Source organism: Oryctolagus cuniculus, chromosome 6 (assembly GCF_051225735.1).
Source record: "Oryctolagus cuniculus isolate XC-2025 breed Fujian yellow rabbit chromosome 6, ASM5122573v1, whole genome shotgun sequence".
In the NCBI taxonomy this organism is placed as follows: Eukaryota; Metazoa; Chordata; class Mammalia; order Lagomorpha; family Leporidae; genus Oryctolagus; species Oryctolagus cuniculus.
This window is the reverse complement of record NC_142872.1, coordinates 150,177,804-150,193,368: the sequence shown is the minus strand read 5'-3', so window position 1 is coordinate 150,193,368 and position 15,565 is coordinate 150,177,804. Positions and strand designations below refer to the sequence as shown.

Here is a 15,565-nt window from a genome sequence, read left to right as displayed (position 1 = left end):
TGCCAGTAGCACCCCACCCACTTGTGACAACTAGGTGCTGCTGAATTTCCCTGGGAGAGGTCAAAACTGTCCCTGGATGAAACTCATTACCCTAGGATACACACAATTAACTTTAAGGGACAAAGTCAGGAGGGCCAGACCCAGTTCACCCACTACCTGCTCCATTCCTGGCTTGTCCTTGTGGTACAGCGGCCGAGTTTCTATGTGCTCAGGAACCAATCTACACCCAACCTCTGGAATTTCCTGCCAAGAATGTAAAACCTTGAGGGCCAGGTGCTCATAGGACTCCACTGTCTCATCTGCAAGGAAGAGAGACCAAAAGACTTGTCAGGTGTGTGTTCCTATGAGGAGGCAGTGAGGGTTGTCGGGTGCATTTTAAATGTTTCCCTAAAGATACATCTGCATATGCCAAAGAATGGGGGAAGAGAAAAGTTGGCAAAAGGGAAAAAGGAAAAGGAAAATAGAAAGTAGCAGAAGTAGAGTTGGGGGATGGAGGAAAGGAATGGAAAGTTTCTAGAGAGAGGGAAATGAGATGGGCTGATAAGAGAAACCAAAGAGCAGTCAGAGTCCTGGAATAGGATCACCACTCAGTTGCTGAAGCAGATTCTTTAAGAGTCTGTATGAATTATGGGCTTGGCTTACAGTACAGGAGAGGGTTGGGTTTTTATTTTTGCCTTTGGTTTTGTTTTGGCAATTCAGAACTCTTTGCTAACATCACAGTGTGAGAGGACCTGTGGAATCAGGAGGTCCTAAAAAAGGGGGTGACCTAAGGGTAAAGGTAAAAACTTGCCATGGGACTTCAAATCCCATTAAGTTGGCATGTACCAATGCCATCTTACTAGTTAAAGTGATCAGTTTAAGTTCAGAACTGATCATAAAGATAGGATTAAGTGTCAAAGGGATCACATAAATAAGACCAGTGTCTGCTAATAATAATTGATAGAATTAAAAAGGAGAGAATGATCCAACATGGAAAGCAGGTCACACAGCAGACTCATAGAATGACAAATGCTCTAACCAGCACTCTGGCCTCAGAATCAGCCCTTAAGGCATTTAGATCTGGCTAAAAAGCCCATGAGAGTATTTCAGGCATGGAAAGCCAAGACACTGTGGCAAAAAATGACCCAAATGAAAGATCTCTGTGAGTGAGATCCCAGTGGAAAGAAGGGACCATCAAAGAAGGAGGTATCTTGCTCTGAAGGGAGGAGAGAACTTCAATTTTGATTACGGCCCTGCCTAAATAAGGTCGGAGTTTGTGAACTCAAGAGGCTTCCATAGCCTTGGCAGCTCATGACAAGAACCTCGGGTGATTACTGACATCATAAATAAGAGTGTCAATTGTTGAATCAACAACAGGAGTCACTGTGCATTTGCTCCCTATGTAGGACTTCTGCCTTAATGTGCTGTACTATGAGAATTAATGGTAGAACTAGTACTCAAACAGTACTTTATACTTTGTGTGTCTGTGTGGGTGCAAACTGTTGAAATCTTTACTTTATATAGAGTTGATCTTCTGTATATAAAGATAATTAAAAATGTATCTTGGGGCCAGAGCTGTGGCATAGTAGGTTAATCCTTTAGTTTTTGTTGTTGTTGTTGTTGTTGTTTTGTTTGTTTTTTGACAGGCAGAGTGGACAGAGAGAGAGAGATACAGAGAGAAAGGTCTTCCTTTTGCTGTTGGTTCACCCTCCAATGGCCGCTGTGGCCAGCGTGCTACGGCTGGCGCACCGCGCTGATCCAAAGGCAGGAGCCAGGTGCTTCTCCTGGTCTCCCATGGGGTGCAGGGCCCAAGCACTTGGGCCATCCTCCACTGCACTCCCTGGCCACAGCAGAGAGCTGGCCTGGAAGAGGGGCAACCGGGACAGAATCCGGCGCTCCGACCAGGACTAGAACCCGGTGTGCCGGCGCCGCTAGGCGGAGGATTAGCCTAGTGAGCCGCGGCGCCGGCAACCCATATGGTAGCTGGTTCTAGTCCCGGCTGCTCCTCTTCCAATCTAGCTCTCTGCTATGGCCTGAGAAAGCAGTGGAAGATGACCCAAGTCCTTGGGCCCCTGTACCCACATGGGAGACTGGAAAAAGCTCCTGGTTGGTTCCTGGCTTCGGATCGGCGCAGCTCCGGCTGTTGCGGCCATTTGGGGAGTGAATCAGAGGATGGAAGACCTTTCTCTCTGTCTCTCCCTCTCACTGTCTGTAACGCTAACTCTCAAATAAATAAATAAAATCTTTAAAAATGAATCTTAATGAAGAATGGGATGGGAGAGGGAGCAGGAGATGGGATGGTTTGCCAGTGGGAGGGTGGTTATGGGGGAAGAACCACTATAATCTAAAAGTTGTACTTTTGAAATTTATAATTATTAAATAAAAGTTTTCTATTAAAAAAAGAAAGGGGGTGACATGGACACAACACCTTCATGGAGGTCTTTTGTCTCCTCATTTTTGCTGTGATCTCCCTCCTACCAGCACCTGCTCATAGGAAAAGGTCTCTGCTCTGCCGCTCTACCAAAGAACATCCTTTGTATTAAAAAACAAAAACAAAAAACCCTGCTGGTGGAAAAAATCCAAAATGAGGCAAAGACCGTTCAAAGAATATAATCTTGACAAAGCTTAGAGTGGCCCAGATTTGATACAGGAAAATTAAACTTGGCTTCAGGGCACAGGAAATCTCCCAGTGGCAGTAATTCTCATCAGAAGGAGCTGATGGGGATAAACAAGCAATCAGTGAACACAATCTTTGTCATGAAGTTTAATCAGTCAGGAACTGCTCTTATGAATATAATTTCATTTTAAGTGGCAAAACATAGTAATTATTTAACCAAGACATATAGAATACTGGCCAAGGAACTAAATTAATAGAATATAGTACTTTAAAAAGTTGTTTTTTTCAACAGAAATCCATCAGCATGTCATTAATATACCAAGCATCAATAACTCCATGCAATAGTCCTTGGTAGGTTCCTGGGGTTGAAATGACAATCTCAAAAGGCAATCTTGTATCAAATGGGTGGGGGCCAGTATGGTGACAAACATCTGCCTCCTGTCCTTTACTGGGCTTCTTGCATCGCCATACACAGGAAATTCTTAAGAATTGACTACATGGGGGCCAGCACTGTGGCATAGTAGGCTAGACCTCCACCTGCAGCGCTAGCATCCTATATGGGCACTGGTTTTTGTCCCGGCTGCTCCTCTTCTGATGCAGCCTCTGCTATGGCCTGGGGAAGCAACAGAAGATGGGTCAAGTCCTTGGGCCCCTGCACCTGCATGGGAGACCTGGAGGAAGCTCCTGGCTCCTGGTTTAGATCGGCCCAGCTCTAGCCATTGTGGCCATTTGCGGAGTGAACCAACAGATGGAAGACCTGTCTCTCTCTCTGTCTGTAATTCTACCGCTCAAATAAATAATCAGATCTTAAAAAATAAAAGGATTGACTACATGGGCTTGATATCACAAGAATTCTGCATTAATCAAATAAAGTGGCTTTTTTTTTTCGCATCCCAAATTGACAGAAGTCTCTCTCGGATTTTTGGGGCACTGAAACAGGAGAGTTGTTGGTATAATAATTACAGGGGTTATTTGGGTTCTATCGAGTTACTTGTGTTGCAGAATAAATATTCATTTTATGGTTATTGCTTATTTTCTTTTTTAAGATTCATTTATTTATTTGAAAGGCAGTGTTAGAGAGAGGCAGAAGCAGAGAGAGAAAGAGAAGTCTTCCATCCACTGGTTTGGTCCCCAGATGACCACATGGCTGGAGCTGTGTTGATCTGAAGCTAGGAGCCCGGAGCTTCCTCCAGGTCTCCCTTGTGGGTTCAGGGGCCCAGGGACTTGTGCATTTTCCACTGTTTTCCCAGGCCACAGCAGAAAGCTGGATCAGAAGTAGAGCAGCTGAGACTTGAACCGGTGCCCATATGGAATGCCGGCACTGCAGGCGGCAGTGGCTTTACCCATTATGCCACAGCACCAGCCCTGGTGCTTACTTTCTGACACAACAATTTTACTTCTATGATCTAGACCATAGAAATATCAGAAGTGTGCAAATATGTACAAGGAAGCTCATTGCAACCTTAACTGTACAACATAAATAAATGGCATAGCCCCAAAATGGAATATCATCAGCAACCATTTAAAAGCCCAAAGAAGAATAATCATAATCTATTAGAAAGAGAAAAAGCAGGGTATAAAACTATATATGACACACATGCAATTCTTTAACAATGCAACATATTACATATTACATTGCATGTACACACACATACATATACACACACACACACACACACACTGCAAGGAAATTTACCAGCTTGAATTTTGGGGCTGTGAGTGATTCCCATTTTCATTATCCTTCCCACTTCTCCGTATTGTCTACTGTGACCATGCATTGTTTTGCAATCGAATGAACCACCGTCCCCTGGTCACAGACCGGGCTAGCATCGGGATTTTCTGAAGAGCAACGTCAGCAGAGCAGGCTGTGAGGACTTACCAGTGTCCTCCTCGGTGAAGACCGTCTTTCCAGAAAAGACCTGGCCTCCTATCTTTATTTTCCCAGGGTAAAAGTAGGGTCCGTCCAGCTTGTTGTCTTTGCAGAGCTTGGTGAGGATTTCCGTGGGTTTGGATGTGTCCCTCCAGGCATTGTATCCTTCTCTGCAAGGTGGGGGGAGAGCAGACAGAGTGAGACCTTCTCCCCGGGGACATGCTTCATCGTGTCACTCGGTTTCTCTTGCTTAAGCATTTAAGAAAGCCAAAGCGTGGCTTGTAAGACAGAGCTGCGTGGAAGGTTTCCTACCTTGTGCCAGCGATAAGAGGATCCTGAAAAGGTCTCCCAGCCAAGCCCAGAACCACACACAGGCTTCCCCAGATCTAGGTGTTCTTGTGTTTGTTTGAAAACGTTTTCTAGTAAGCACAGATGGCACCCTCCCCGACTAAACTGTTCTGCTCCCTGGGAGACTCACTCTCGGGAGCTTCTGAACAAAGGACGCACCACACGTGCCCGTGGCTTCCTGCCTTGATCTCCCGGTGAGACAGCGAATCACTCTCTGAATGGAACCCTCTCCAGTGCTCAGAGTCATGTGAATAGCCCAGGAGGGCATGGATTCCCTGGAGAGCCGACACTGATCCGGTCCACTAGGCACAGGGGAGAGTAGGCCAGAAAGAGCAACTGAAATTGCAACCATGGAGAACATTAACACTCAGACCTGTCAGCGAGAGTGCAAATTGGTACAACCCTTTGGAGGGCCATTTGGACACGTACAGCTGGTCTTCAACAGTTCATGGGAAATATATATATATATATATATATATATATATATATATATATTGTAAAAAGCCTTGGGGCTAGTGCTGTGATATAGCAGGTAAAGCCACCGCCTGCAGTACTGGCATCCCATATGGGCGCCAGTTCGAGACCTGGCTGCTCCACTTCTGATCCAGCTCTCTGCTACGGCCTGGAAAACATTAGATGGCCCAAGTGCTTGGGCCCCTTCACCTGTGTAGGAGGCCTGGGAGAAGCTCCAGGCTCTCGGCTTCGGATCACATCCATTTGTCGAGTGAACCAGTGGATGGAAGGCCTCTCTCTCTCTCCCTCCCTCCCTCCCTCCCTCTGCCTCTGCCTCTCTGTAACTCTGCCTTTCAAATAAATATGTAAGTCTTTTTTAAAAAAAGTCTATGCATGGATTTCAAAATATTTTCCATCAATCTGAACTTACCTTTTATTTCCATTTTCTCTGAACTTTTTGAAGTTCCCTCATATATTAGAATGAGCATTCCTTTTAATGGAGTAATGCACAACAATGGATGAATACTGAGTGAATTCATAATAAGGGAGAAAAATATAAGTGCCCTAAAGCCCAGGAAGGCAAAATTTTATATAACTTTATGATAATTCATATGGTGGAATATTATAGAGCCATTAAAATAAAGACTTTACAGAAGATTTATTGATATCCATTGCTTAAGATATAAGGATAGTGCAGCCAGCAGTTTACAAAACTGCACGGACAGGGGCCGGCGCTGTGGTGCACTTGCGGCGCTGGCATCCCATATGGGTACTGGATTCTAGCCCCAGTTGCTCCTCTTCCAGTCCAGCTCTCTGCTGTGGTCTGGGAAAGCAGTGGAGGATGGCCCAGGTCCTTGGGCCCTGCACCCACATGGGAGACCAGGAGGGAGCACCTGGCTCCTGGTTTTGGATCGGCACAGTTCCAGCCGTTGTAGTCATTTGGGGAGTGAACCAATGGAAGGAAAACCTCCCTCTCTCTCTCTCTGTAACCCTACCTCTCAAATAAATAAATAAAATCATTTAAAAAAACTGCATGGATAATCTGGCTTCGGCCTTGGGAAAAAAGCATAGGAAAGAAAGGAAATATACAATAATTCTTGCAGAAGTTTTCTCAGAGCAGAATAACTCAAGTGTTATTTTGTACTTTTTATATTTCCTAAATTTTCTACAATAAATATATATTCTTTCATATTCAGGAAAATATTTTTTAAACTGTACCATGGAACTGTAACGAATGCATATTTTCCTGGCTTAAATTAGCCATTTTTTTCTAAAAATATCAGATACAACATACTTTTCAAACAACAAAGTTGGGAGTCTATTTTCAAGGGAAACAGAGTTCAAAATTGTTGAACAATTGAGAATTGGGTCCATTCTTCCTTTGATCTGTAAAATGGAGATAATACCTCAATGGGTTTTTGAGAGGACTGAATGAGAGGCACAGCATAATAGACTTGATTGTCAAGGGCACACATGAGTTTGAGTGACAATTAGCTGGAACCCTGGCTTTTGAATGATATTGATCATTCTTGTTTCAGCATCATTCCCCAGGAAGATATCTGTCCACCAGGTCCAGCTGGTGGAGCAAACATTACAGTTCAGCTCCCGACCCTTGAAGAACCTGCCAAGGGTTCTAAATGAGAGCTGCCTCCCCAGCCCCCGCAACCTTCCAGTACACAGGTTAGAGCTTCCCCTACCCAGCCCTGCTGACGTGCATGGAGCCCATTTGAGAAATTCAAGTTGAGCCTGGTCTGACCTTCCTACAGGTGGACAACTAGGGGGCAGAGTCCAGAGTCCTGACGGCAGAGAGAACTCACATTTCATACTGGCTCTGCAGGCCACAGATGGCTCGGTGTTTGCTGTAGAAGCGGTTCTCCAGGTCGATCTTGGTCTCACCAATGAGGTCGTCTGTCCCAATCATGTCATGGTCATAGATCAAGATGGACAGCAAGGAGTCCTTTGGGAATGTGGCCTGGATTTCAAATGACCTGCAGTCCAAGCAGAGGTCTCAGGGTCAACAACACTTGGCAACACAGTGAACTTTTCCCAGCGTCACTAAACTCACTAAATGATCAGCAATTAAGTTCATGCTTAGCAGGTATCTGGTCTAATTTCTCAGTGAGATGCAGCCAACTTTGTCTGTTATGGATAGCCCGTTAATTTCATAGTCAGTTTTCAGTAGCCAATAATCTCCCTATCCAAGTGTGATGGATTCAACTTGGGGGTTTGGTCTCAAACAGCAATGGATTTCCAATCTTGATTACAAGTATGCAATTTTCTGATTGCAAAGCTTTGCAAAAGTTATTTAATCATTTCAACATCACTATGTGTAAATGAGGAAAATTATCTTCTTTATAATTTACCATGATGGCTAAGTGCAATGTTGCTTATATAGAACATGTTTTTAGGATATCTCTATCTCTATCTCTCTCTGTCTCTCCTTGTGTCACATCTCTCTGCCTCTCCAAAACAACATGTTTTACTTCCACACATTCAACTGGTGCCCAGTGCCTGCGACTCCCTTTCCTCTCATCATTGCTTCATAGAGGAAATCCAGCTGAATTTATCTGAAATGAAAACCTAATTGAGGATGGAAAATCATAAAAACGCAGAGCTGTGGCACTTCTCTAGCTGTGCTGGACTCTGGCCACTCTAGGACAGGAGCGCTAGACTGGGAACAAGGGACCAAGAAATGCAAGCCAAAGGGAAGGAAAGCAGTGGGCCCACTATCTCTCTGCATGTCCTCAGGCTGCCCTGGGCTGCTGCCCTCATGGGCAAAGCCACTTAATCCTAACACTCATTCTCCTCTATGGCAAGGACTGTATTCCTAGCATGCCCTGGAGCCAAATAATCTTTCCCAAAGAGAAAAAACAGGAACACCCCACAGCACCCGTGATTGTAACAGACTGAAGTAGCTCCAGCAGGCCAGGCAAGAAATCCATGTGCCTTCCACTGGAAAGCATGGTGCTGCCTCCATGGGCTCCAAGAGATTCTAAGTTATGATTTCTCTGATTTTGCAGATTCAAAGGACCATGCACCTCTCCATTGTAACACACATCACACAAGAGATTTTATAACTGCCTGATTTTCTGGCTTAGGCCCACTTTCTCCATGAGGGTATAGAGTCCATGAAAACAGGGTCATACTTCCACCTCCCCAGTACCTGACACACATCTGCCTGCTTGGAAAAAACAAAGCCTTGCAGACTCTTCACAATGTGGTCATCATTAGTGTGTGTCCACTGGCTGTCCTACAGTCCTCAGTTTCTCAGTCATGCAATAACAAAGGTATATCTATGGTTACCATTGCCAACCAGAAGACTTTAAGTCAACGAGATCCTAAATAATCTGGGTGGGCTTTCTCCACTCAATTGAAGACCTTCAAAACAAAGCAAGAGTCTCCCAGAGGAAGAGGGAATTTCGTGTGTGGACTGCAACCTCTGCTGCTGCTCAAGAGTTTCCAGGCATCACAGCTCAGACTTGGTAGCTCCATACTCATGTAAACAAATCCTTTGCATTATATCCGTGTGTGTGTGTGGGGGGTATGGGTTGAATTGTGTCGCCAAAAAAAGAAGAAAAAAAAACAAAGGAACCATGTTGAAGTTCTAACCCCCAGTACCTCAGAATGTACCCTTACTTAGAAACAGAGTTATTATGGAGGCAATCAGGTTGAAATGGGGCCATTATGGTGGACTTTATGGTGTCTTTATAAAAAGGGGAAAAGTTGACCCAGTTAAGTACAGAAGAGACCATGTGAAGGTGAAGTCTGCCATTTTAGCAATGTACCTAGAAATCAAGAACACCACGGATGTCCCAAAAACCAGCAGAAGCTGGAAGTTTAGCTATGGAACTGCTTCTCTTCACAGCCTTCAGAAGGAGTCCACCTGCCCAGACCACACTTCCAGTATCCAATTTATGAATCTTTGATAAGACAGCCATGGGAAGTCTCTGTCTCTGTCTCTCTCTCACACACTCACACATACATGCATGGCCTCTTACTGGTTCTCTCTGTGTGGTAGAACAATGGCTGATACTCACAGTTCCTGACCTACCATGCCCTCCTTCCACTCCTGACTTTGTGTGGGCCACTTTCTAGAACAGTCTTGCTCCCTTCCCCAACCCTGATGCCTCAGGTGGTTAGGTGTCCCCTAGAGTTTTCACGGGACTTGCTATACTCAATCATAATCACCCACTCTATCCCCAACAGTCTATGTGTTGGAAACTTAATCCTCAAAGTCAGATGTTAGTATATTTGGAGGTGGGACCTCTGGGAGGTAATCAGGGTTAGATGAGGTCCAGAGGGTAGGGACACTTGATGATATTAGCGGCTTTAGAAGAAAAGGAAGTGAAACCCAAGCTAGCACATTTGCTCAGTCTTGCCATATGATGCCCTCTGCCACGGTATGATGAAACTAGAAGGCCCTCACCAGGAGCCATGCCATACTCTTGAACTTCTCAACTCCAGATTATGAGCCAAAATACTCTATCCTTTATACATTACCCAGTCTCTGGTATTTTGTGATAGCAAGAGAAAATAGACTAAGGCCCTCATTTCCTTGATTTTATCTCAATATTCATAGAAACTGAAGAAATAGAATGTGGCAGAGTGCCTGACATGAAGTAGCTTCTCCACAGTTGTGAGAAATGGAGGTCTGTAGGTAACAAGAGATGGGAGGCTATGCCATGGCCACAGGCTCTGCAAGGGCAAGACCTGCAGACATGAATGAGGCAGAGGAGCCAGAGAGCTGCCTTAATAACCTGCATACCAGTTCCTGAAGATCTCGTTACTCTCTGCATGGTTAATTATCAAGGCAGCAGAGACTGTGGAAAGCATTCTGTGAAACCACGAGAGCTGTGAGGAACTTCCGAAGTCCACAGACACGTGTGACCTCAAGACATGGTAGAGTGACAGGGTCCCAGTAGATCCCATGGACAGTTGATAATTTTGTCCATCCATCTATTCATTCACTCACTCACTCACTCACTCATTCATTCATGCTTGTCACAAATATTAACTGGGCACCTACTGTGTTAGGCCCTGTGCTAGGTGCTGGAGATACAGACACTCACCAAAGTAGACCACTTTGTTCAAATGGACCTCACATGCTAATAGGGAAATGGGAGATAGGCAACAGCTACATAAACATATCAATCCACATCAAAGGCCACAGAGGAGACCAAGGCAGGCCAAGGCACCAGGACATCGGAGGATGATGGTTCTGACATCCACACGTGGATGCCAAGACAATGAGGTGGTTAAGGAGCAATTCCTCAGACACAAGAGCCTTCCACTCTCTCTGCTAGAACACTGTCAGGTTAATCCAACAACTTTCATCTCTGAGTAACAATCAAACACGAATTCTACAAAAACATCCATATCTAGAGGCTTCCGGAAGAAGCCCTGCAAAGCCAGAGGCAGAAGGGAAGACCCCATCAACCTCTTCTCCTGCTTGTCATGGTCATATAATGGGGGTAATAACATCAGTCTAATGCATGGCACTGTGGGTAACACAGCTAATCAGAAGTGACTGGCAACACTGGAAAAAATAAAGCTCTACTTCTATAAGCATTGGGTAATTATAAAGGTCATCTCTGGATCAGGGAAACAAGGGTAAGTTTCCCTGGCACAGTCATTTTAATCATTCTCATTAATCTGCACAGCCAAGATCATTTATTGCCTCATTTCCTTAGGAGCGATAAAACATAAGAGGCTGGTGCCGGTGAAATGTCAGAGGGTCCAGGGTGATCACAGATGTGTAAATGAATTTAAATGAGGCGGATGGAGATTTCATCCTTGCTCCGAAGTTACTCAGGAAAAAAAAAATTAGACATACTTAAGATGTATCCTATGTCATAATGATTACCAAGAAGGAGGGGAAGGGAGCCCATGTGTTTTGAGTACTGTGTGTTAACATAGACAATGGGCTTGGTACATTACATATTTAGTTATCTAAAGGGCTCTGGGAGTCAGGTGTCACTGTTGCTCCTTTAAAGGTGAGGTAGATTCATATCAGTGAGCTTAAACTACCTGCAAAGGTTGCAGAACTTGTATGTGGTGCAGTGAAACCCAGACTGCCTTGATTCCAGAGTAGATGGCAGCTGTGTACACAAACTCAAGGAGGGAACACCAATGTGTGGCAGACCCCGCTGTAAGACCAATGAGTGTGGTCGAGGGTGCTGTGAGCTGGAGAATTCCTAGGTGTCTAGTCCACCTACACAGTTACAAATGCAATGGGGTTTTAACACTTTTCAGGAAAGCTAAACACAACTGGGGGACACAGGTCAACTTTTGACCTCAGGGGTGATTTCAATTGAGGGGCAAATGATATGATAGAGACAAATCTCTTCATATCAAACAAAAGGCTAACTAGCTGGCCCCTTCTCCTCCAGTTATGAGCTGTGTGAACCTCAGTGCGGGTCCTATCCTCTCGGACTTCAGTCACCTTGTTTCGAAAGGAACTCTCTTTGTACAAAAGCAGTGGCTGAATCTGATGACCCTTTGGGGTACCTCCTACATTTAACATCTAAGAAGTAGTTATCATAAAATTTTGAGTAGAAAGATCACCATGTGCCACCAAATTCCTGGAAGTTTTGTGGAAAGAGCAATTCTTCTACCTGAATACAGGTTTCATTAGGTGTGGCCAAGAGCAGAACTCAGTATTTAACTTCCTAACGCTATTTTACTCACAACACCCACTCATGAAGTTACCAACACTCCCCACCAAGAAACACAGCAGGAACAAATGCAGAAAGGACAGGACAATGCAGCCCAGATAGTCACTGACCTTCCAAATACTGGGTTCAGTTGTTTGGGGATGTATTTGTCCCGGTCTTTGATTTCCGTTTTGCCAAGCTTGAGCACAATGTAGGGATCTGATTTGCCATCTGGATCAGCTGGGCTAAGATTAAATGCCTGGGGAGGAAAAAAGAAAATTCTTTTGGTCCAGAATTTCTCAACTAGGATCAATGGGGTCATAGATGCAGATGACAGAGTCCTGTCTTCAGATATTCTGATTTAGTGGGCCCTGGGCTTTGGGGTTTTGAAAAAATCTCTAGAAGATTCCAGTGTACAACCAAGATTAAAAATCACCACTTTAGCTTCTCCATTTTGCTGTTAAAAGTTACTGACTTCGCCTGAATTCAACTTTCTCTGGCGTCATCTCTCCAGTGGACACAGCTCGACACTGAGCAGTGAGGAATGTAGTGGGTCAACAGGCAGAGGCGTGAGTTTGAGTTCCAGTTCTACTTCGAGGTAGTCATATGCTCTTGGTCCAGTCATGCCATCTCTCTGGGACTATCTATAAAACCATGAAGCAGGCCTGAAAACTCTTCACAATGAATGGTCTCAGAATCCATGGAGCTGTCCGTCTTTTGTTTATCATTGGCTGTTTGAGTGATGATCTATCCCTGGAGCTAAAGCCTGATTCCAAACTGACTGGTCCCTAAAACTGCCAAAAGCAAGGACTTCGCAAGGAAAGGTCAGGATTCGCACTGATGAGAAATGATTTAAAAAATGTGGAGAAACTGCAGTGGTGAAAGCTGAGAGCCAATCAACCTCTACATCAATTATTTGGAGAGAAACACCATCCCAGGTAGCTCCTCCCCAACTGCATCCCCTCACATGACCAAATTTTTTTTTGGCAGGCAGAGTGGACAGAGAGAGAGAGAGAGACAAAGAGAAAGGTCTTCCTTTTCTGTTGGTTCACCTCACAATGGTCGCTCTGGCCAGTGTGCTGCTGCCGGCACACTGTGCTGATCTGAAGCCAGGAGCCAGGTGCTTCCTCCTGGTCTCCCCTGGGGTGCAGGGCCCAAGCACTTGGGCCATCCTCCACTGCACTCCTGGGCCACAGCAGAGAGCTGGACTGGAAGAGGAGCAACTGGGACAGAATCCAGTGCCCCAACTGGAACTAGAACCTGGTGTGCCGGCGCCGAAGGCGGAGAATTAGCCTGTTGAGCCGTGGCGCCAGCCTCACATGACCAAATTTTAATTCTCTATGTAGCAGATATCTCTGGCACCAAGCCTCATTATATATCTGTTATTTGGGTATTTTTATATCTTCCTTACCCAACATCACTCCCAAAAAGGATCAAGCTCCAAGAGAGCAGGCATTCTCTGTTGGGTTCACTACTTTATATCTAGGATATAGAGCAGGGTCTTCTTAATATTGGTTAAAAAAAAGAACAATAAAGAAAAAAATAAATAATAAATAATAAACAAATAAACAATAAAGAAAACATTATACAGCTAATAGAAAGAATGGAAACCTGTAAGTACTGCCCCGAAAAATTTTCCAAGATAACTTGCTAAACAAGAAAAAATACAGATGGGAAAATTTTGGTTTTTTTTTTGTCAATTTTATGTAGTTTTTAACCTAATTTTTAGTATTTTATTGTTAAAAGGTTTAAAAAACAATCTGAGTTACTTAGCAAAATTTTACTGCAAGAGAGCAAACCACTCATGATCGACAGTACTGAACATGTCAGCAATGAGCTCTGACTGCCCAGAGCTGCAGTGAATTAACCCTGCAGTGAATTAACCCTACTCCCGCAACCTGAGGGCACCTCCCTCTGGCTCTGTCCAAGTCTTTTCTGTCCCCCAGTTCCAGCACCAGCCCTCCCTGCTCCTTGCTGCCTCCTGGGCAGGAACCTGGTCTGCAGCCTTGCCCTGCGTCTGAATGTTATTGGACACATAAAGGGTGTGCAGTAACTACTTGCTGCATGCATCGAGGAATATGGGAACAAATCCTTCTGTCACATCTGGAGTCCACAGAAATCTCTCCCTTTCCTTCCTACCAGTCACGCTGTGTATTTCTAGACTCCCTAAGCTGGGTCTTACAGAAACTTAGTTCTGCAGGACTTTTTGTAAGGGGGAAAAGTTGTGCAGCAGTAAGCTTAGCACATGCTGTTAAAATCCAACAGCTAAATATGTCCTTTGCTTCTAGAATTCTCAGGGTCCTGAATGTGCTAAGGAGTTTTGTGACTTTCTGGGGATGGAGAAGGAAGGAGAACTGTTACACGCACTATTTCTCAAATATATGTGGACACATACTCTGATTCCCGAGGCATGCAGAGTAGTGATCTCCCAAGACAAAAGTGGCTTCCTGAATACAATTTTGGAAAGGCCTGTCCAAGCTGTTGCATGGAGGTCTGTGTCTGTGTTACAGGACACCCAGTACTGTCAGTGATTTTGACAAACATTTCTAATCCTTCCAACTATGCTGTGGCTTCCTTGAGGACAGGGACCATCAACACAACATCTCGGCAGCTGGCAGTTGTTCTGATGATAACTGAGGATGATGAAGGAAATCTGAGCACGGCATGAGGAGGGACATTTAGTTCTCCCCCAGCACTAAAGAATAATTCATTTATATTTTGTGCATTTTGTATGTCTCTCATAAAGGATATAAGCAATATAAGCAAGGAGTTAACATAAAATAAGATGACCATAATCAAATACAAGTATGAAAGTCAAGTTTAAGGTCAAGAGATGAAAATAAACCCATGAACCACAAGATCTCATCAGTTGCTTTCATTGGGTGTCAGATTTGGTCCTGAACTTTCTGTCAATCAGTCCAAAAAATGTTAAAATTAAGGTTTTGAGCTCTGGATTATCAGAAACGGAGAAACCTGGAGGAGACAACACTTTTCTTGGGAATAAATTAAAACAAAATGAAATTTCTGGTGGCAACAGTGCAGAGGCAGAGCCGCGGAAGAACCTTTCATGAGTCAGCTGTCCTATTCTGCTGGGCTCTCATCTCTCTCACTGTCTTGCTGTGAGCTCCCTGTGTCTATCCTGTTTGGTTTCCTTTCCACCAGCAGGCAACCTAAGAAAGCAGACAGAGCTACTCAGAGAAGTCCTATATACTCACAAACATTTTCCCAGAGTGAAGAGCCAGGGAGTGTCCATGATACTAACGAAACCTTATACATTGTCAGAGACTGAAATGTGTCCTCCTGAATTCATCTGAAGACTCCCCTTGAACATACAACTTTAGGGAGGTGATTAAGGTTAAATGAGCTTAGTCTGTTAGGGCCAGGGTCCTTATAGAAAGAGAGGAGAAAGTATCAGTGCTCTGTTCTTTCTCCCTGCTTGGGACCCAAGTTTCAAGAGTGAAAAGCAAGCAGAAGTCTGACTCACAGAGAAAAAGCTATGGAAAGAAGCAAGAAGGCAGCCGTCCAAAAACCAGCGAGAGAGGCCTCGCCAGAAACCAACCCTGAAGCACCTTGATCATGGATGTATAGCATCCTGGACTGTGAGAGAATAAATTTAAGTCACATGGTCTGATAATTTTGTTATCA

At 44.5% G+C, this 15,565-nt stretch overlaps 1 protein-coding gene across 1 annotated transcript in view; it reads right to left on the bottom strand.

Moving 5' to 3' along the window:
* FER1L6 (fer-1 like family member 6) overlaps nucleotides 1–15,565 on the bottom strand; it is a 196,272-nt gene that overhangs the window by 32,584 nt on the left and 148,123 nt on the right. Inside the window, exons 32-35 of the mRNA XM_002710764.6 lie at nucleotides 12,052–12,179; nucleotides 7,085–7,255; nucleotides 4,476–4,636; nucleotides 157–299 (exon numbers count right to left, since the gene is read on the bottom strand). Of these exons, the coding sequence (XP_002710810.4) occupies nucleotides 157–299; nucleotides 4,476–4,636; nucleotides 7,085–7,255; nucleotides 12,052–12,179 (603 nt within the window). The remainder of the gene's footprint in view (nucleotides 1–156; nucleotides 300–4,475; nucleotides 4,637–7,084; nucleotides 7,256–12,051; nucleotides 12,180–15,565) is intronic.